This window comes from Lissotriton vulgaris, chromosome 1_1 (genome assembly GCF_964263255.1).
Source record: "Lissotriton vulgaris chromosome 1_1, aLisVul1.2, whole genome shotgun sequence".
Taxonomy (NCBI): Eukaryota; Metazoa; Chordata; class Amphibia; order Caudata; family Salamandridae; genus Lissotriton; species Lissotriton vulgaris.
In genome coordinates this window covers 1,825,174,527-1,825,197,608 of record NC_141685.1, presented here as the reverse complement: position 1 = coordinate 1,825,197,608, position 23,082 = coordinate 1,825,174,527, and the positions used below count along the sequence as shown (strand labels likewise).

Below are 23,082 nucleotides of genomic sequence, written 5' to 3'. Positions count from 1 at the left end.
AATTCCCAACGCGGCAGGGTCGTGGACCAGGGTCAGCGAACTCGAAAATTCTTGCCTCTGTACCTGCTCTAACCTGGGGTCCCACTCGGCAACTCAAGGCATTAGCTTGCCTAATCTCCACAACGGCCCCACCAACGCCGGGGATGCCTGGCTCCACCTTGGGGATTCCCAGTAGGGACCATCCCACAGGGAAAGCCAGGACGGGTTCCCCAGCGGTATACAGCGCCGGGGCAGCTGTGCGCTTTACAAGTATACGACATTTAACATTTAACTGGTCAGGCCAGTGGCAAGAGCGGAGGGAAGTGCGTGGCACCCCTCCAACCCTTTCCTGTGGTGAGCACCCCTTTTGAGCGGGTGGGCATCGACATCGTGGGGCCCCTGGACCCCAAGACAGCTTTAGGCAACAGGTTTATCCTGGTCTTGGTGGACCATGCCACCCGGTACCCGGAAGCAGTCCCTCTCAGGACAGTCACAGCCCCCGTGGTGGGCTCGTGCCTTAATGGGGATCTTTTCCCGTGTGGGGTTCCCCAGAGAGGTGGTCTCCGACCGGGGTACAAACTTCATCTCTAGGTACATGAAGTCTCTGTGGGAGGAGTGTGGGGTGACATACAAGTTCACCACTCCTTACCATCCTCAAGGAAATGGGATGGTTGAAAGATTCAACCACACCCTAAAAGGCATGATTATGGGCGTAGAAGAGCCCAGGAGGCGGAAGTGGGACGTCTTGTTATCATGCCTGTTTTTTGCCTACAGGGAGGTGCCTCAGAAATCCTTAGGGTTCAGTCCCTTTGAGTTGCTGTATGGCCACATTGTCAGAGGACCTCACTCTGATGAAGGAGGGGTGGGAGAAATCCCGTGGGAAAACCCCCCAGGATGTGTTCAGCTATGTGCTGGCCATCCGCAACCAGGTCAAGCGCTTCAGGAAGCTCGCCCAAGAGAACCTGGAGGCTAGCCAGGAGGAAATGAAAAGTTGGTACGACCAGAACACCTCTCTGGTTGAGTTACACCCTGGTCAGAAAGTGTGGGTGATGGCGCCGGTGGAGCCTTGTGCGCTCCGTGACATGTGGACCGGGCCATATGAGGTGGTGGAGCGCAAGAGCGAGGTTACCTACTTGGTTAACCTGAAGACTCCCAGGCAGCCCCTGAGAGTGTTGCATGTGAACCGCCTCAAACCCCACTTTGAGAGGTCTGAATTGACTATGCTCATGGCTACAGATGTTGGAGGGGAGGAGGATAGTGATCCTCTCCCTGACCTCCTGGCAACCAAGGAGCAAGATGGGTCAGTGGATGGTGTGATCCTCTCACCCACCCGGACCCCAGAACAGCAGAAGAACTGTCGCCAGGTCTTGGGTCAGTTCGCCCCCCTGTTCTCCCTGACCCCAGGTGTCACCAACTGGTGCGTCCACAATGTGGACACTGGAGATAGTCTGCCTTTGAAACAAAAGTTTTACAGGGTGGCTGACCAGGTCAGAGCTAGCATCAAGGAAGAAGTTTCCAAGATGTTGGCGCTAGGGGTAATTGAGCCCTCCAGCATCTCCTGGGCTAGCCCAGTGGTCTTAGTGCCTAAGAAAGCTGCTACCCCTGGTGGCCCCCAGAACTCAGTTTCTGTGTGGACTCAATGCAGTCACCAAGACTGACGCACACCCCATCCCCAGAGCTGATGAGCTTGTGGATCGGTTGGGAGATGCCCAGTACCTGAGCACCTTTGATTTGACTTCAGGGTACTGGCAGATTGCCTTAACTGAGGGGGCCAAGGAGAGGTCAGCATTTTCAACGCCAGAGGGGCACTTCCAGTTTCGTGTCATGCCCTTTGGGTTGAAAAATGCCCCAGCCACATTCCAGAGACTGGTCAACCAGGTATTAGCAGGGCTGGAGGAATTCAGCGCAGCATACCTGGATGACATTGCTGTGTTCAGCTCCACTTGAGAGGAACACCTGCAACACCTCTGTGAAGTGTTGAAGGCTCTACAGAAGGCAGGCCTCACTATCAAGGCCAGTAAGTGCCAGATAGGGCAGGGATCAGTGGTGCACTTGGGACACCAGGTAGGAAGCGACCAGGTGGCGCCCCTACAGGCAAAGATTGATACCATTCTGGCTTGGGAACCCCACAAGACCCAGACTGAGGTGAGAGTCTTTCTAGGTCTCACTGGGTATTACAGACGCTTTGTCAAAGGTTATTGCACCATTATGGCCCCTTTGACAGAACTGACATCTAGAAATCAGCCCAGGAAAATGAATTGGACCGAGGCCTGCCAAACTGCTTTTGATGCCCTCAAAACTGGCATGTGCACAGCACCAGTGCTTAAGGCACCTGACTTTTCCAGTGAGTTCATTGTGCAAACTGACGCTTCAGAGCAAGGTGTGGGAGCAGTACTCTCATAAATCAACGCTGAGGGCGGAGACCAACCAGTAGCTTTCATTAGTAGGAGGCTACTCCCCAGGGAACAGAGATGGAGTGCTATTGAAAGGGAAGCTTTTGATGTGGTCTGGGCTCTGAAGAAGCTGAGGCCCTACCTGTTTGGGACTCACTTCCGTGTTCAGACCGACCACAGGCCCCTCAGATGGTTATTGCAGATGAGGGGTGAGAATCCAAAACTGTTGAGGTGGTCCATTTCCCTACAGGGGATGGACTTTACGGTGGAGCACCGCCCTGGTACAGAACACGCCAACGCTGATGGTCTGTCCAGATTCTTCCGCCTTAGTGATGAGGACTCCCAAGAGGTTGGGTAGTTCTCCCCACTTTCAGCTGGAGGGGACACATGTTAGACCTGACACCCTTGGCGTGGTTTTTCCCCATCTTTTTGCCTCTGCCTCCTGTTTTTTGATGCTGTGCTGGATTTCGATTTTGCTGGTTTAGATGCTTTGGACACTCTGCCACTGCTGATCAGTGCCAGGGTGTAAGTGCTCCCTATGTAAATTGTCATATTGATTGGGTATACCTGATTGGCATATTTGTATCACCATGAAGTCCCTAGTAAAGTGCACTGTGTGTGCCAGGGCTGGTGATGACAGATGCCACTAGTGGGCCTGCAGCGCAGATTGCGCCACCCACATAAGTAGCCCTAAAATGGTGTCTCCGGCCTGCCAGAGCAGTGCCTGTGTGCAGTCAGTGGACTGCCATGTCCGCCTGGCCAGTGTCCCCACTGGCTGGGCCTAACCCTTCCCTGTCTGTGCACATCAGTCACCCCTATGGAAGGCTCAAGGTACCCCCCTGGGCAGGGTGCAGTGTATGGGTAAGGTAGAGCATGTACTAGTGCAGGTAACATGCTCTGGTAGTGAGCAGCAGCTATTTTGTGTGCTCACTGCTGCAAGGTTATCTTGCTCCATAGACTAACATGGGGGAGGCTGGTCCCAATGGATACCAGCCTATCTTCCCATAGGAACAAGATGGGACATAAGTGATTGATATCCCTGAACTCAGAATTTAATAACACATCTTTTTGGAAAGGTAGTTTTTAAATTCTGTGTTTGAGAATAGTACTTTTAGAAAGTGGCTGTTCTCTTGTCTAACCTTTCAGTGTGCCTGGGCCTGCTTGTGGATTGACTGTCTGGTTTGAGGGTTACAGAGGCTGCAGAGCCCCCCGGAGGTTGTCGGAGTCAGCCCATGGTTGAAAGGATGCATCTGCTGCCAGGGTAGTGGGAGGAGATAGCACCTGGGAGTGAATAGGGCTGTGCCTGCCTGACCACAATGCTGGCTCCACCTCCCGCTGGGAGACTGTCACCTCTGTCCCTCACACTGAAAGAAAGAAGGAAGCCAGGAAGCCCAGGGGCTCCAGCAACATCCAGAGCTGGATTGGACCAGGCTCAGGGCCCACTTGCACAAAGACTTCAAAGACTTTTAGGGGTATAAGAGAAGGACCCCTGACAACAGAAAATCAGATTCTACAATCAAGAGGAACCTCTGCTGGAAGAAAAACCGCTGGAGAACTGAAGGAAGATTGCCTTGCTGTGTGCTCTAAGGGCTGACCTGTTCTGCTGACCAACTGAAGCTGAGGAGAAGAGGGACTTTGCTGTGTGCTGTGTCCCTGCTTTCTTGAACTACGGAGACTTTGCTGTGTGCTGTGTCTTTTAACTGAATCTCCAAGGGCCTGAGAAGAGCTGGCCTCCTGTCCTGGAACCCAGGGTCAAAAGGTTTCATTGCAACTGAAAACGCTGTGAAGATCGTGCTGCAGATTGTTTGGGTGCGTGAGTTTTTAACTGCGGGCCTGGGGCCGAGATCGGTGTGCTCATTGGCACGCATTCCACGAGGTCTGGGAGATCGTGGTGTCTCTGCTCGTGAGTTGTGGCCCAAAGAAGATCTGTGATCGTGAGGGTGGTCTATTGCGACATACGCCCCCAGAAACCCTGGGCCGCCAAGTACCGATCTTGCCCAGGGCCTGGGAACACCCTACGCAGTCAGCTGTACCTTGCCAGTACCATCGAAGCCAGAGCGAGCCCGCTGCTCTCTGATTGGAGGAGAGAGCCGAGCCCCCTCACTAACGCCACAACGGGATTGGCCCGAGCGCCGACGCATCATCGCTGAAGCCGGGTGGTGAGTGGTTGCCGGCGTTAGCGTCATCGAGGGCCTGCCCCGGGAGCCGCACTGCCATTGGCTGACTCCCGGGTGAGTGTGGAGGCTTTCCGAGAACGCCGCGACCGGATTGGCCCACGGCATCATCACCATTGAGAGCCGCGACCAGCGGGGGATCCAACGTCGAGTCCTCTCCGGGACCCGATCTTGCAGATGGAGCCGCGTGTGAGTTCACAGCCCCTGGCCTGTTGTCCCTGCAAAAGAGTGCTGCTCGATCCCTCCGCCGCTCGTTGGATTGTCGAGAGCGGGCGGGAGAGAAGTCGGGACCGGCCGGGGCTGTCGCTGAAGGCTCCACCCACGCAGAGGCTCCTAGAGTAAACACGGCAGCGAGGGGAACGGGGTAATAACCTCCTGATATTGCGTTGGCTAATAATTTGAAGAGCTGACTGAAGTATATAGATCAGTGATAGTATTTTCACTACTGATTTAAAGTGACACCGAGAATGATTCGTTTTTAAGAGTAAGAACTTCCTAACATTAATGCAACCATCAAGATTAAGTGCAACCATTTGCTAATGAAGTAACCATTGAGTAACTGTTGATTTTTACTGCTGCAACTAGATAAAGTTATATTTTTATAAATATAAGTACCTGTGTGGTCTCAGTTTTTGGTGGATTGGGGATCATTGTTTGTGTTAAGTGCACTTATTATACACATTGCCTTGGGGATAAGCCTGTCTGCTCGAGCCAAGCTACTTAGAGGGTGAGCAGGGGTTATCTACTGTGTGTATTCCTTCACCCTGACTAGAAGCAAGGGTCCCTACTTGGTCTAAGGTACTTACCTCTGCCAATTAGAGACCACCAGATCTAACAATGCCGCAGATGTTGAGACTGTTGGTCTACCTCCACTTTACTGTATGGCACAACACCCTCCACCTGGGCATCACACTGTAGAAAACCCTGAAGGGGTAGGCAGTCAGTCTAGTGCTGATTAAACAAATAATGTATAACCATTTACCGAGATCCTCCTAAAAACTACTAAGAAAGAGGAGTTTTATAGCTCACATACAGAAATTGACAGGACAAACAGGATCTACAGATCTGACCCTCTGTAAATTCTGTATTATGCAGTTCTGCATAGGTAGGTAATGTATACTTACTCTATGCATTCCATCCTCGATATTTGGCTACGACAATCGGGTAGATTGATATACACTTCTCAGTATTCTAGACTACAACCACATGAACTCAAATCCAACCAAAACCGTGTCAATCTATTTTGTAGTCTGACATCAATGAATTGCGTCTAAATGTAGGAACATTGGTAGTACAGTGATAGGAAGGCGCCATAAATAAATTATACATGGTAATTAACAACTTCAGTTTATGAATTATGCTTTAACAAAAACTTAGGATGCTTTGGAGTGATTTATGCATAGTAAGGGACTGTCATGATAAAGTGTTTTTTTTTCCTTTATAAAAATATAAATATTTCATATATAAAATGTCATACGTACACATTAAAATACTTTGTGTGTAGTGGGGAGTTTTATATAGCGCAAACTAGACCCGAAGGAATCAGAGAGCTTTATATGAGCACCAGTTACGTTACAGCAGGATTGTGAATCTGAGATTTAAATAGAAAACAGATCAGTGGCATGCTTAACAAAGTGTAGTAGTGTGTCGAGTTGTATTAACTGGCCACCTCTTAGCAATTATTTAATGTGGGAAGGGGGTGTGTTTGTTAATTCTGAGTTTGGGCACTTCCTTAAATAGTTCGAAGTTGAGCGATAATTATCTTAATGGCAAAAGGCGAGACACTTGATTATGTTCCAATATTTAGTAGACTGCCTTCTGGTAACCTGAAGGATTCTCACAAGAACCTGCTAGGACAATAACTGGGTGTTGAAGAAGAGAAACGGCTAAGATCCGAGATGAGGAGTAACAATAAAGAATCAAGCTTTTCTTTTGAGTCTATGGATGTCCCTACACTGATGGTAAAATTATTCTACTAACTATTTTTTCTGCTATCACAATACAAATTAGAGTCTTGAAGCAAAAAACGATGTGCAGCAAAATAGGTCAACTTACTTAAACTAGCTATATTAAACTAGATGTCTTCCTGGTGCCATTTACATGTCTAGAAACTCAAACTGACATGTAACAATTGAGCAGGGGCGGCAGGCGAGATATTCGGATCAAGAGGGACAAAGGACTGCAAAAGTCACCTTTTATCATTCCACGTCCAGTCCATCTTTATAAACAGTTGTCAGTAGAGGTTACAGCACTTCAAAACTGTATTTCAGCTGAAAATAAAAACAAACAAAAAGCCCACACTCAAGCATACCAAGTGAAAACTAAATGATGTGATCAAGCGGAATATCCACCCAGCAGCCAACAAATACGGCTTACAGAAAGTGTGCGGCAACCTAGTTGACTGCTTGGCCACGGTAGCTTGCGAGTAGACGGGAGGGATCGAAGGAGCGATCAATCTGATGCTGTATGAGACACACCAAGGAGCGGTGGAGGAGTTTGAAGTTGGTTCATCTAATCTAAAGCCATCATAAGTAGTGGACTGCCTGTAAAACAATGTAGTAGCGCTAGATACAACAAAAGTAAGTGCACTCGGAACATCTCAGAATGCAGGTTCAACAAAAAAGCGTGGAGGCAAAACCTCTTGTTTTCAAAGTGATCTTATGAATTCCAATGACTTAGACATAGCACGGATAAAACATTCACATTCATACTGGCATACTGGTTCAATTCTCAAAGCACAGAGAAAAAAACTGGGTAGACCTTCAAAAAGCCATCTGAAAGCAGAGTTCAGAGAAACACTGTCTGAAAATGTATATGCAATGCCAGCAGCCAAATAGCATACGTATGACTTACTAGATATGTCTAACTAGGTGGCCAACAAAAAACACACCGTCTACAATATATATTAATAGATTGTTTGCAGTAGCAAAATGTGAGATGGTTGTGTTTGCACCAACTCCCGGCGACTGTCTTCTGGCCACCTTCATGATTCTCATGAGACGGCTGCTATGATCATAAACTACGTGCACAGGAAGACAAATGGCTAAGATCCGAGATGGAGAGTAACGGAAGAATCAGGCCTAACTCCGGACGAAACAGAAGCTGCCAAACTGGTAGGTGACAGGAAGGGCCTTGTGCCCGTCCCAGATGGTAGAATAACCATGATCAGTTGGACCAGACTAGCTGTGCAAGAAGAACTGCAGGAATCAACATAACAAGAACACTTCTACTTATCATTCAGAATATACAAAGCACATTACAGTAACCTTGCAGCTTTAAAGCACTATAAATAATTACGTTTTGTAACTTTGAGGTATTTATTCTATTGACATCAAATGACAAGTCAGCCCCCTACATGTCAAGCCTTTGTTTTCCAAGATACTCCTCGTTTCTCTGGAAGTCTTCACTGACGCGTACATCTGGAGGATGCAACGTTATAAACAATGGTGAATGGGGCCATTGAGTTTCTTTCCACCTTGGATTGGAAGATTTTCTGGCATAAGCTTCGATCCGAATTTCTGCATCATCAGCCATGGATTCATTCAGCGACTCACAAAATAAACCAAGTAGAATTAACCTTCTCCAGATTTTTATTAGAAAAAAAAGTTACAAAACCGTATCAAAATGTGGCCAGTGTTCTTTTCTTCACATTTCAGTTAGCCAAAATAAAAGTTTACGATATCCTCCGATGACACACATGGGAAGATTTCTGTGCCAGCTTAAACCAGATCCAACAGAAGCGGAACCAATGAGGATAGGCTAAAAGTAAAAAAAGAAAATTATTCATTACTCACACGGTTAATTCATGATATATTCTTATTCAGTATTCAAAGGCGGTAGTAGCAAGTTTACTTACTGCTGCTAAAACAACTCAATATCGTTTTTTGTGTAAAAACCATTCAAACTGTAAATCTTTTATCATCATTACATGAATAGGTAACATAGAACGATAAAAAAAGGACCTTACAAATCGATTCAAAATATAAACTTTGGCCTACATGTTGTATTCAAAACCCAAGTCTAACTGATTGTACAAATATTCCTCCAGAATGAAACAGGCTCTGGAGACTCGGAGCGCACGGAGTCCTGAACTGAAGAACATATGCCCGGTACCCTTATTGCATGGTCCTCGCACATCTGGCTACTTTCTACTGAAGCAGCGCCGCACTGGAAACATCTCCCACCCCCCTCCAACTCCACATTCAAAGCGGGCAGGCGGATGGGGTGGTGAACAGGCTGTCTTCAAAATATGGATTCAGTTAATGCCCATTAATAAAACATCACACTTCCATCACTACAATCTGTGCCAGACAAGCAGTCCCAAGTAGCTCAGGATTATAATGCAAATTGACTGTGAAGATCAGATATTTCAACAGCTTTGCTCTGAGTGAGTTCAAAGATGAAGATTATTTGCAGTAATTACTTTTGCTCAGTGTCGAGTGTCCCCACATACCTTACTCAACACGTTGGCACTCACTGCCAGAAGACAAACCAAATAATGTTTATCGAGTACTCGCCTGCAGGAATGAATCCCCAGGATGCCCCCTACTTCTGAACCCATGGAGTGTCCTGCTCACCAGCCAGGGGACCAGTGCATCTCATGATCAGCAAAGAACAAAACTACATGCGGATCCTGCAGGTTCCGCCCTGACACATCACACAGTCTCTGTGCCCAAGTTATTTCTAGCAGGCATAGAGAGAGGCAAGAGATGAAGTCTTTACCAAGGGAGCTAAGGGCCAGCAGAGGAGTAACCTGTACCTACTGGTACTTCCAGGCCCCACACTTTCAGACTAATGCATGGAGAACATTCAGGGGATAAAGCACCATTTCATAAAAAACAGTGTAAAGCATTTAAAAAAGAAACATTAAGCTCACATCTACAACCTAGTTTAGGTTTTGAAGAACACCTGCAGAGTAGCTATTCGGCAGAACAGGATACATGGTGACATTCAAGTACATAAGACGTGACTCACCTGAAGCTCTGGACACATACAAGGTGCCTTCCGGAGTCGAGAATAATTTCAGTCTATTTGCATCAAAATTTTAATACATTTGTAAAGATTCAAACAATGTATAGTACCGTCTAAGTTCGAAGAAGAGTTTAAAAGTAAAAGGGGGTGTCGGTGCCAATATGCTAAATATACAACTAAACTACAGCCTGGGGGAAAATAACAAGGACAGGACAGATGGGCCATACATAATCCCCTAGAAAGAGAAGTCTTGAATTAAGAAGAATTGGAGTTTGGCTTTTTTGCCCTGCAAGGTTGATTTTCAAACTTCTACTGTGAAATATTTTAGAGAAGGCCTCAAAGTTCAGCAGAACGACTATGGAAACTGGATTCTTCTATAATAATACGCCAAGTTCCTGGAGTTGTAATGGAACCCTAGAGTATATGTCAGCTAATCGCCGGTAGTACATGTGCTGCGGCAGATTTCTTTATGTGGTGCTGATGAACCTACAAAATGCTTTCCCCACACAGTTCATGGGAACTGCTCTAATGTCCGTGGCATCTTTTCGGGATGCCCGGGAAGTGGGACTGCTCAGTACACCGACCATGAGAGCACACACACGAGCACACACACACACACACAAGCACACACAAGCACACACACAAACAGGCACACACACACACACACACACACACACAAACAGGCACACACACACACACACACACACACACACACACACACACACACACACACACACACACACACACACACACACACACACACACACACACACACACACACACACACACACACACACACACACACACACACACACACACACACACACACACACACACACACACACACACACACACACACACACACACACACACACACACACACACACACACACACACACACACACACATATTGAGCAAGCAATAGCTCGAGATCCTATTAATGGACTAGATCTGTAGTTCCAAGAGGTCAATAAGTTAGTGGTGCTATATGCCCAGAGGCTGAATATGGTCACTCAAACCACAGCTTTAGCTAAATAAGATCAACACAGACAACTTCACAGATGACTGAGAATCTGCTTTGCCATTACGCCTTTAATCAGTGTTTTAGGTCCCTGTGCTATAAATAGTTTAGAATAGCAGTCAGCTACAGGGCTGTCTCGAAACTGGACAAATAGTGAACAGAACGTAGATGCTTGGGTAAAGAGCATTGTTTTTTAGGTCGAGCCTGGGCAGCACATGTGATGGAGCAAGAACTCCTAGAAAAGAGACTTGCTCGGAAGCAATCCTCTCACTTAACTCCATAACATTAATTACGAATTGTGTAAAACTAACGCGCACCACATAAACACATGAATTAGTGAAGCTTGCATATGTGTTTGCTAACGTTAACCAACTTGAACAAATTACTAAAAATGCTTTAACAGGACAAATTTTACTGCACATGCGTTAACGGTATCTATGCAATATGACGTACTAAGGCTTGGAGGGAAATTCTTGCGCATGAGCAAAAGGCACTAAAATGGAGTCTAGAAGACTCGCGTGCATGGCACCTGCTTAGCTGAAATTAAATCGAGCTAGTTAACTAATGCGGGGATAGTTTTAATAAATAAAGGGGGTTAGAATAGAGATGGGTGATATACAGTGAAACCATTTATTTGTGAAACTAACATTGTCTTTTCTGACTTTATCACTACCGCGCATATGGGCTTCTCGTATATGGCTGAAGTAAGCTTAACCTTGTGATAATTGTGCATGACAACTGAAAGTCAGCCCGGAATAATGACATGCGGGTAGGGAACAGGACAAGGTCGCAGTGTGCCTGAGCCTGAGAACTGACAGTGAAAGATCTAAATGAATGAGTCTACAAGTTCAATTTTAAAACATTTGTTGCAGATGAAATGTGCATGCGGGTGAGAAAATAAAACATGAATAGATAGAGGGGTGTGACGCGACGTCGGTGTTAGAGAGGTCCTCTATACTGTCCTGAATCCTATCCTGAAGTCTTTGTTTCCTGAACTATCCCAGGGGATCCTTACCAGCCCTTTGGCCAGGGGGTTCGTCATCCTGGGTAAATATAATTTTGTGCATTTGCAGATGTCCTTTTCTCTCTGTCCTCTCCTTTCTGAGCATAAGTCATTGCAAAGGTTTGAAGTATATGTTTGATGATTGATTAATTGAATATTCCCTCCTACGAGTGATGGTGACCGTACTGTATTTTTGAAGTGGTTTACATGCAATTAATTTATATAAAGACTTATAACTTACCAGAGACTGTGGTTATTTACTTCAAGGTATAGAAAAGATAGAATTATGTTCATTATCAACATCAATTAATTCAACTAATGGTTCATCGACCAGAGGAAAGAACTTTTTGATCCGTGGGAGGTTAGTTAGGAATGGTGAATAACTAATCTTGATATCGTGATCACCTACATTAAACTTTGACTCCAGCGGCTTACTCAATTGTGTGTTTAAGGGCCCAGGTGAGTATATGGTAGTAGAGTATGGAGTAGTTTCTGTCCTGTAACTCCAGTTCTATAGTAGGGGTATCTCTGTTATAGTCATAATCTAGTGAATAGTCCCGCCCATGTGCGTCGTCCCCGGAGCAATCAAAAATAATCTCTTAAAGTGTCGAAAAAATGCAGAACTGCACAGCCACTTAAGAGAGAATTAAAGACAGATAATGCAGCCTATAATCAGGCTACACTGTCCAGTACTTCAACTAGAAATTCCACCAAAAATCCACAAACAGCAAAGTCTGTCCAGATTTCCCTTGCCTTAGCAGCAAAAACCCTCTGGAATGATAGAGAGGAAGACATGGACAGACAAGCCCCATAGGCTGCCATTATGTGGCTCAAAACAGGATACTGTGCCTTTAAGAGAACTTTCCAGAACTTCACAGTATCCCAGAATGCACTGCAGGTCCCCTTTACTTTCAGTTCTTTTTGAAGGCGTAACACGCCAGACCTGTAGCATTCCTTACATGAATATCTCTCTCCACTGGGGAGGAGGGCGGGCGCTTATGACTGTAACAGAGATACCCCTACTACAGAACTGGAGTTACAGGACAGAAACTACTCCTTCTGTAGTAGGGGATCTCTGTGTATAGTCATAATCTAGTGAATAGAATGGCAAGCCCATCCCCACACCAAAGCGGCGGTGGAGAAAAGAGAAATAACACCACTATTGTGCGAACAGATTTCGCAGCGAAGCCTGCCCAACCTGAGCGTCTGCCCTGGCATCAGTGTCCAGGCAGTAATGCTTAGCAAAGGTATGAACCGACTTCCAAGTGGCTGCCTTGCAGATTTCTGCAATCGGCACGTTACGGAGCAAGGCTGTCGTGGCAGCTTTGCCCCTGGTGGAATGAGCCTTAGGCTTACCTCCTATGGTCTTATTAGCTTTTTGGTAACACAATTGTATGCAGGACACAATCCACCTAGAAATGGACTGCTTAGAGGTAGCAAGACCCGTCCTGACCGATCCATAATTGATAAACGATTGGTCTGACCTACGAATATCTTTGGTCTTATTCAGATAAAATTTCAACACCCTCCTAACATCCAGGGAACGTAAGGACCTTTCCGCTGGAGATGAAGGATTCTGAAAAAACGTAGGCAAAGTTATAGTCTGGTTGACATGAAAATCAGAAATACCCTTGGGAAGAAATTTAGGGTGAGTACACATAACAACCTTAGCAGCATGAAATACAGTATAAGGTTCTTGGCAACACAACGCCTGAATTTCACTCACCCTGCGGGCCGATGTAATGGCCACGAGGAACGCTGCCTTCCTGGACAGGTGCTGCAACAAAGCCTTATGAATAGGTTTAAAAGGCTCCTTCATCAATCTGGACAGCACCACATTCAATTCCCATGAAGGCGAAGGAAGCCTGACAGGAGGAAACACTTTCTTCAAGCCTTCCAAGAAGTCTTTGATCACAGGGATCTGGAAGAAGGAAGTCTGTGAAGGGCTTTTCCTGTAGGCAGTCAAAGCAGCGAGATGAACTTTAATGGAATGAGCATTAAGGCCAGACCGCGCCAAATGTAAAAGGTAAGGAAGGATGACATCTTCCTTGCACGTCGTCAGGTCATAGCTCTTGGACTCACACCAGATACAAAACCTCTTCCACTTGTAAGCATAGGATGTCCGAGTGGAAGGTCGCTTAGACTCCTTCAGTATGTCCATGCAATCCTCAGGCAGATTTAAATGGCCATATTGCACTATCTCAGCAGCCATGCCGCCAAACTTAAAGACGAGAGGTTGGGGTGCAACATCTGCCCCCCGAACTTCGTGAGAAGGTCCGGCCTGCACGGCAGCCGTATGTGCGGAAGGAGAGACCGGTGAAGCAGGTCCGTGAACCACCACTGCCTGGGCCATTCCGTAGCAATCAGGATCATCCGTGCCCTGGACTGGGACAGCTTGATGAGCACCGCTGGAATCAGGGGAATGGGTGGAAAAGCGTACACAAAGCTGTTCGACCAGTTGATCCATAGCGCATTCCCCAGCGTCCCTTGCTGGTAGTACCTGGAGGCGAAGTCTCGGCATTTGCTGTTTTCGGCGGTGGCGAACAGATCTACGTCTGGAGCTCCCCACCTTTCGAAGACTTCTCCTAGTACTTCGTCGTTTATGACCCATTCGTGGTTTTCCTGAATCAGTCTGCTCAGTGTGTCTGCCTGAACATTCTGCACACCTGGCAGATGGGTAGCCGTTATCGTCAATCCTCTGGCCAGAAGCCAGTGCCAGATCGTCTGCGCCTCCCGAGACAGGGTACGCGATCTCGAGCGCCCCTGCTTGTTGAGGTAATACATTGTGGTCGTATTGTCCATCTGTACAAGCAGAGAGTTGGTCTGGAAGGACGGATGAAAGGCCTTCAGTGCCAAGTGAACAGCTCTGAGTTCCAGGAAATTGATGTGATACGTGGACTCCATCTGAGACCACGTTCCTTGAATCTGTAAGTCTCCCGAATGCGCTCCCCAGCCGTGGAGAGAGGCATCCGTCACGATAGTCTGAGTAGGAATGTCCTTGTGGAAGGGAACCCCTCTGAGGAGATTCTTCGCTGAACACCACCACTTCAGAGACTGAAGAGCATGCAGAGACAGTCGTATCTTGTCGTCCCAAGATCCTTTTCTCTGGTCCTCCAAGCACTCCTGCAGAGGTCTCATGTGTAGCCGTGGAGTGAGGAAGATACAAGAGGCCATCGACCCCAGTAGAGAAGACACCGTCCTCACTGTTGTAGATGGAGCGGTCATAAGAGCTGAGCCTTCCGAAGGATCGATAGCCGTCGCTCCTCCGAAGGAGACACGCTTGCTGACAGTGTATTGATGGTGGCTCCCAAGTACTGAATGCACTGGACCGGGATCGGGACAGACTTGGACATGTTGATGTGCAACCCCAGCTTGTTCAAGAGAACGCACGTCTTCCGGAAGTGTGCTTGAGCTTCCGAGAAGGAGGAGGCCTTGATCAACCAATCGTCCAGGACGGGTAGACAAACACCTTGTTCTTCCTTAGGTGTGCCACTACCACTGCCATACACTTCGAGAATGTTCTGCGCGCAGATTTCAGCCCAAATGGCAGTACTGTGTATTGATAATGATTGGTGCCGGGCACATGGAAGTACGCATCCTGTAGGTCTATTGCACAAAGCCAGTCTCCCTGTTGCAACTGAGGATAAATCTGATGCAACGACAGCATGCGAAACTTTTCTCTGCAAATCCACTTGTTTGCCTGCTGCAAGTCCAGAATGGGCCTGAACTCGTTCTTGTCCTTCTTGCGAACCAGGAAGAACAGGGAGTACAGACCTCTTCCTCTTTGAGCCAGAGATACGTCTTCTATCGCCCTTTTCCTTAACAGGATATCGGCCTCCGCCTGGAGCTCGCGCAGTTGATACTGTGAGCTGACCGGAGGGATCGCTGGAGGCGGGCTGATGAACCGAAGACTGTATCCATTGCAAACAATATTCAGCACCCACTTGTCCCGAGTAATTTTTCTCCACTCTGCCAGAAAAAATTTAACGCTTCCCCCCCACCGGAGCGGGTAACGGATTAAGGGGAAGTAACAGCTCAGGGTCGCGACCCGGCCGGGCCCTTGTTCGCTGTAGAGGACTGCTGTCCCCCTCTACCCTTCTGGCGCTTCTGGAAGGGTCTCCGGAACTGCTGCTGTTGTTGCTGCTGATGCTGTCCCGAAGGCTGCCCTCGTCCTCTACCCTGTGCACCGAACCGTCTTTGGAACGGGCGGTTGGACTTCTTTTCTTTCGGCTTCTCCAAGCACACAGCCGTAAGGGTCTCCGCCTCCGGCTTCATGCGGGCCATCTCGTCATCTGCGTGTTTTCCGAATAAGGTCTCCCCGGAACAGGGCAGATTGGCCACCCGCTGCTGGGCCTCCGGCTTGAGTGACGTGAGCCTGAGCCAAGCATGGCGTCTCTGATTGATCCCATGACAGTAACCATGGGCAGCCAACAGGGAGACATCCGCCGTTGCACTGATGACTTGGTTTGACACCAGCATTCCTTCCTTGAGGATCTCTTGGAAGTCCTCCCTCTTGTCTCTTGGCAGAAGTTCCACAAACTGTTGCAGGGAGTCCCACAGAGCCCAGTCATAGCGGCCTAGCAGCGCCGCATCGCTGGACGCCTTCATAGCCGTGGATGCAGTCCCACAAGCCTTCCTTCCAGCCGAGTCGATCCATCGACTTTCTTTATCTGGAGGCACAGTGGAGGACGGGGAAGTAGAGTGTAACTTCCTGGCCGCCGTCACATCACTGAGTCAGGGACCGGATCTATCCTCAGAAAGGCCGGGTCAGAATCCGGGGCCCTGTACTTCTTCAGAAGCCGGGAGAGAGCGGCCTTCACTACCGCCGGTGTGAGGAACAGCTCCTCTGCAGGTTCTACCAGTCCAGGTACCGGTTGTGGTAGGAGAGGGCGAGACAAGTGCCTCTTGTGAAGCGTTTCGAATATCACGGACGTCGTAGGTGTCGGAGCCGTCACCGTGATACCCAGTTTTGCAGCCCCCCTCAGGAGAACCTCCTGGAATGTACTAATGTCGTCCACTGGAGACACTCTGGTCCCTGGGGAGCCCGACAAAGTCGGTGAGTAGGAGCGGGTCCTGAAGGAGTCCGTGCGGGACATAGTTCCCCTTCTCCTCTGGTGGTGCCTTGATCTGGTGGAGGATCTGCGTCGACTCCTCGATCTCCCTCTCCGTCCGGAGCGTGATCGTGACCTCCTAGGGCGATCAACCAGTTCCACCGGAGCAGGTGACTTGGGCTTGGCCGGGGCCTTAGGGGTCCCTTTGGGAGGTGTCGGAAACTTAGGCAATGAAGTCGACCTCGGAGGAATCGGAGGCGGCTTCTCTGGCAACCGAGGTCCAGGTTGCGGTTGAGGTAACGGAGGAGGAGTAGGATTCCTCGGAGGGGGACCCCTCGGCAATGAAGGAGGTGGAGTCACCTTCCCCAACGGGGTATACACCTCGGAATACGCCGAGCCCGGTGACCCGCCTTCTTTACCAGCCTGGGACGTTGGCAAACTTCCCATGGCGTCAGGCCCCCTTCCACCTTTCTTCGACGTCGAAGAACGGCGACCAGACGGCGAGCGTCGGCCCTGCGACGCCGAGCGTCTCTTCCTCTGCGTCGAACGCCTTCGCCTCGACGGCGACCTCGTCGGCGACCTTCTGCGCCTCGACGGCTATCTTCTGCGCCTCGACGGCGATCTTCTGTGCCTCGACGGCGATCTTCTGTGCCTCAACGGCGATCTACGCTTCGACGGCGATCGGCGCCTCGATGGCGACCTGTGCCTCGATGACGAGGATCTCCTCGACGACGATCGGCTCCTCTTCGCCGACGGCGAACGGCGGTGTCGCCTCGACAGCGAGCGCCGACGCCTGGCCTGTCGACGTCGATCGCTCGACGATGACGAGGAAATAGTCACCGGGGACTTCGATGGTCTTGTAACATCCCTAGACGCCGAGCGTCGACGTCGTTTCGACTCCGACGATGGGGAACAGACTGTAGTCATCCCTCTCGACGCCGTAGTGGGTGCAATCGACCCCGGTGGAGAATGGTGACGTTTGCTGGCCTTCCTGCCCCTGGAGAGCCCCCCAGAGGCCTCAGCATGGGCAGATGAAGCCCCTCCAGACCCACCTTGTGCCTTCATTCTTCTTTCTTCGAGGCCCTGAAGTCTGATCTTCTTTCTGTCCTTCAGGGTCCGGCCAGAGAAGCCTTGACAGATCACACACTCCTCTGGGACATGGGAAGATGGAAGGCAGAGGATACACACCTCATGGGATCTGATTTGGCCTTCTTCCTGGAGCACTCCGGGCATTTATCGAATAATATAGGCATATTCGACAAAAAACAGAGTGCAAGAACCAAGGAGAAAGGCACCAAAGTACTTTAAAGCACTTAACTTTGAAAAAAGTAGTGAAAAATCACCAAAAACCCTTAAAAAAGGAGAGCTCAATGCTCCAGGGTCCTGCTTGCAGGAGCCAGAAAAAAAGAACTGAAAGTAAAGGGGACCTGCAGTGCATTCTGGGATACTGTGAAGTTCTGGAAAGGTCTCTTAAAGGCACAGTATACTGTTTTGAGCCACATAATGGCAGCCTATGGGGCTTGTCTGTCCAGGTCTTCCTCTCTATCATTCCAGAGGGTTTTTGCTGCTAAGGCAAGGGAAATCTGGACAGACTTTGCTGTTTGTGGATGTTTGGTGGAATTTCTAGTTGAAGTGCTGGACAGTGTAGCCTGATTATAGGCTGCATTATCTGTCTTTAATTCTCTCAAGTGTCTGTGAGTTCTGCATTTTTCGACACTTTAAGAGATTATTTTTGATTGCTCAGGGGTCCACGCACATGGGCGGGACTATTCACTAGATTATGACTATACACAGAGATCCCCTACTACAGAACTGTTGTTGGTACGCCGCTGGATCACATGCGCTGCTCTGCGAGGCATGCTTTATAAGAGTATATACTTGAAGCCCCGCCCACTCTCCGCCCATATTGGTCAATGGTTTGTGTCATTGTCCTTCGTAAATGCTGGATTCTGATTCGTTAATAGGTTGGTTAGTCCTGCCTTAGTACCGCCATGTCTTCATTTGTACGTTCCTATGAGGACTGGCCCTTTTACGTAGGTGGTTACACATTCCGTCTTATTTAATCTGTAAGCACTATTTTCTCTAATGAGTATCTCCTATTGCAGGCACCACATGCTTTTCTGTAACATTCAGTTCGCCATGCACACTTTCAGTTTCCAAGCAGCCCAGGACAATGGCAGCCACTTCTTTGAAATGAAGTAGGTCCTGCATTTACGAGAGTTTGAACTTTTGGCATTGTAAAATGACAATGCCTTTTATATACGTGTTAATTATCAAAACAGATATATAAAAGGCATTGTCATTTACAATGCCAATAGCTTACACTCTCGCACATGCGATACCCATTGCATTGCAAATGCTTGTTTTACATGAAGCCCCTAACTCCATTCCTCTGAGCCTCCTAATTCAGTTGACTTTGCCCACCAGGGTCTATAAGCCTCTGACAGGACTTTAGCCTCAGTACATTCAGGCTTCAGTAGACCTTTTTCTATCCTCATGCCCCTCCATTCTCGGAGCTGTATCTGCTCTTATAATTAGAACTATTATCCAGTGCTTCTCGAGTGTATGCTTTGCATTGGACTGCCACGCCTCCTTGACAAGCTGATGTTGGGATCTTTCTCAGGGACGCCCTCTCGGATAAAGGCGACGGACACAAAATGCACGAAGATCCACAAATGCAGACCTATTCCAGATTAGTCAAGGCAGAAAAAACGTTTAACTGACCTGTTCTGTGAATAGAAAGACTTTAAAAAGATGCCGGATTTGAACTAAATTCTAAACTCTGCAAGCCTCTATGCTCAGTTAAAGTGCAATTACAAAATTAGTACATTTCTTCAATGTGGAAGTAGGAAATCACGTGTGTTCAGTAGTGAAGTGCTTCTTGGATGTACATTTGCTTTAAACTTAATCGCATTTCATAAGTATTATTCAGGGGGGAGGGGTTCAGTTGTGAAACAATTTACTAGACTTGGCACGAAGTATAATACACATCACAAATAATATTTTAAACTAAGTCTTACGAAGCCAGTATCAGAATTGAATGCAATGTTTTCACTTTTAAAAGTAGAACTTTTGCCAAAGCCTGGGACAGTTAATAAAGACACTTCTGCAGAAAGTGCTCACATGGAGTATGTATGACTGCACCTGACAGAAGCAATTATATGTACACTCAGTTCTCGCCAGAGAACTCTGCAAAATCGGGGTTAAACACGTAAATGGGCCAAGCCTTGGGGAAATAACTTTTCAATACCAGAAAAGGTCTCTAAACCTGTTATTTATAAAAAAAATAGTAATGGTCTACCAATGAAAACAGTCTTGTGAAAACATCTGTCTCCAAATCTTAATAAGAAAAACATTACTATTTTTTTTTGTCTCGGAATGGATCGAATTTTCTCAGTTCCAAGAAATAGAAAATACCCTAGACTCTTTTATAGAGTTGTCGATTTTTCAACGGAGGGTACTTGGATTAATGCAAAAATAATACAAGGTTTCAACGATCTTGTTGCCCGAATTCCCGAAAAGCATAGTCGAAAACCATATGGCACAAACTGCGTCAGTAAAACAAACACCTACAAACGCCATATGAAGGAACAGTTACTCACAACCATTGATTGCAGCTTTTAGATGTGATAAGAGTAGTATGGAGTGCGCATTTTACCATCTGGTGGTTGAACTTGGAAAGTAAAACTACTTTTTTCAAACATTTGCTTGGCCGTCTAGGGTAGGCACTTCCAGAATAACTTCCAGTGGCTTAGCCATGATACCCACAATGCGCGAGACACACTTCCCCTTCTTTCTTTAGCTCAGTCCTTGAATCGGACTCCGTTCCAGTTTGGGAATGTTCAAAGTGCTGAAAGCTCAACAGAACAATTTCAAAGTGAAACTGCCTTTGTTTATAGGTTGTGATCCTGGAAACAAAACCAGGTGTTCACTTATTATACAGTGTGGAGTGGCACGGACTAGCTGACAAAAAGTTATGCTTCAGCTACCAGCCGTGTTTGGATTGGTGAGTGCACGGTATTAGGCGGGTCAAGGAGGATGCGCACAAATATGGCGCCTGTTCATAGTGCACAAAGAAGGCTGATTCCAGCCTTAACCTTTTATATTGCTGCAAGAAAACCTTGGCACTGCGCCCACTGTTGAGTCGCACTTGCATCTTAAATCCACCCCTGCTAAAACAATGACAACGGGTCTACTCTGTCTGCAGGAGCATCACTCATCTAAAAAAGCCGCCCCAAAAGGACAAACGACTGTAGCGTGCGGTGTGAAGACGGGGCTACTCTCCTGCAGCTTCAGAATACTACATCTCAGAGTTCCTGATGTACAGATTTTGAAAATACCAGACTATTCAGTTGTGAGGACCTCCTCCCCACGGAGAAAATGTCTGAAAACCAGAGCACAAACTGAGTTCCTCTTGGCCTCCAACACGATACCATACTTCATGTGCCCTAACAAATGAGGGACATTTTCTCCAGAGTGGGGTATCTCTAGAAGGCCAATGGGCAGAGCGGGGATCTTTCCTGGGAGAAGCCTGCCCAGAAGGAAGCTTCAGGGACCCAAGGGCTTGAGGGGAAGTTTGGGCTAGTTTGTTTCCTTGGGGAGCGACAGATTCTGAGCCACAGTAGGAAGGCTGTCGATGGATAGGGGCCTGCGAGACCTGGAACTACCAGACTCTTACCTACTTCACATTGGCAAAGCTAATGAAAAGTTAATTATCCAAATGGTGCTTCCTAGCCCTATCAATATAGAAGCTAGGTGCCTATTTCGGACCCGACTGGCACAACCGCTCCTCCTCCTGCTTAGAGGGGTATGTGGTAAAGAGTAAATCACTGAGAGCCTTCTACACTACCTGCACAGAAGGGTGAAACCACTTTCAGGAGAAAGGACACCGACTCAGGAGCACCAATCTATCGTGGAAGAATTTAGCAGTGGCATAGATAATAGACATGGTTATGCGGGAAAACTTCCACTTTCTTACATAGGACAGGTGTGTGGGGGTCCGCCTCTACCCGACCGCTGGTCTGAACACTTTACCAGTCTAATCCAGTCCTAAGTACCCGCAATCTTAAATTTTTGTCAGTCAACTCATTATAACAATACCCTTAACTGAAAAAAGTTTACAAAAACCCACAAAAATATGTGCGTGCAGGTGAGAAAGTCCCTCACCTGCGCTACACCAGAGGAGCTACTGGCATATTCTCACCTGCTTGCCCACATTTTTCATCATCACCTTTAGAAATGAAAGTGTGTTCAGTATAAAGATAAGAGGTGAAAATAGTGATATGTGTATCAAAGAAAAAGACCCAGTGTTGTGCAAGAGATTATATATATATCTCTAATTAAAATGAAGTTAAACCTCACATGTATAACGTAACTTTTATTCAAAATCGTGAGCTTACTCAAAAGTAAAAAACAACTGCATGTCACAGACAAATTCAAGGTGGGCCTACATGTTTCATTGTCTATCCTTCGTGGCGGCAATTTCGTCAGGGCTCGATGTCGACAATCACCTCACTGGACATCTAACTTTATACACAGAGTGACTGACAAACACAATTTTTACAGATTTAAACCACCAACCAGTTAGGACATCCTACATAGCAGGTACTGGTATATCAGTTCAAGGATTGAAGGTTGACCTCGACATCCTCAATTTCAATATGGATTTACCAGATGGTAGCCAAGGGCCCTCGTACCAGCTTTCCACCAAGCCAAGGGGTATTTTTCGGATATCATCAATCCCCTTACAGCACTATCCATTGCCTAGAGTACACCTGTGAAGACATATAGCCCTTTATTCATTTATCATCTCATTAAATCAAAAATTGGAGATATTATCAACCCAATGTCTTTAGTGGGTCTGTATAGAAATCAAACCCCTCGTTTTAGAAACCGACTGCGGTTTCCGAGAAGTGGGGACCACGTTAAGCCTCCTAACTCTCTCCATTCAAAGCAGAGGTTTGTATGTAAAACACATCCCTCGTTTACACACCAACTATCGTTATATCTGAAGTTTAGGCATATAGGTCACGGGTTTATATGCAGATCACACCCCTCGTATCGGACAATCACTACTTTTACAATCCGGGCTTTAAGAGTCCATTAAGCACCCCAACTTACTCCGTTCTTAACCCCAGGCAGGACAACAAACAGAGGAACGGTCCAGTCACCAACAACGCACACAAAGTCTCTCACATACTCTTACCGCGTCTGTACGTGACCCGAGCTTCGTCTCGTGCCATACAGTCCTTGGTCCTCATTTTCAATCGCGTGAGCTGGAAGGATAAAGTCACATGACTATTCCTCCGGTCACCACGCGATATTGGAAAAGTTTTTACAAAAGTGGGCGTCATCTTTCAATGTTTCTCATTCCATTGCACAACATTATTTAATTTGTGGGAGGACATGGTAATTGAAATTCAGCAACTGCAACATTCAATGTGATATACAGACTCGTGTGTCAGTGTGGGTTACATCACATAGGTCTAAC

General features: G+C 47.4%; 1 protein-coding gene across 2 annotated transcripts in view; it reads right to left on the bottom strand.

Annotated features, from left to right (window-relative positions):
* Positions 1-8,118: 8,118 nt before the first annotated feature.
* The window catches only part of NUP37 (nucleoporin 37), a 137,247-nt gene continuing 122,283 nt past the window's right edge, over positions 8,119-23,082 (bottom strand). For both annotated transcript variants that reach the window (XM_086919237.1, XM_086919240.1), the window contains exon 10: positions 8,119-8,305. In XM_086919237.1, coding sequence (XP_086775363.1) covers positions 8,192-8,305 — 114 coding nt within the window. In that variant the 3' untranslated portion in view covers positions 8,119-8,191. The remainder of the gene's footprint in view (positions 8,306-23,082) is intronic.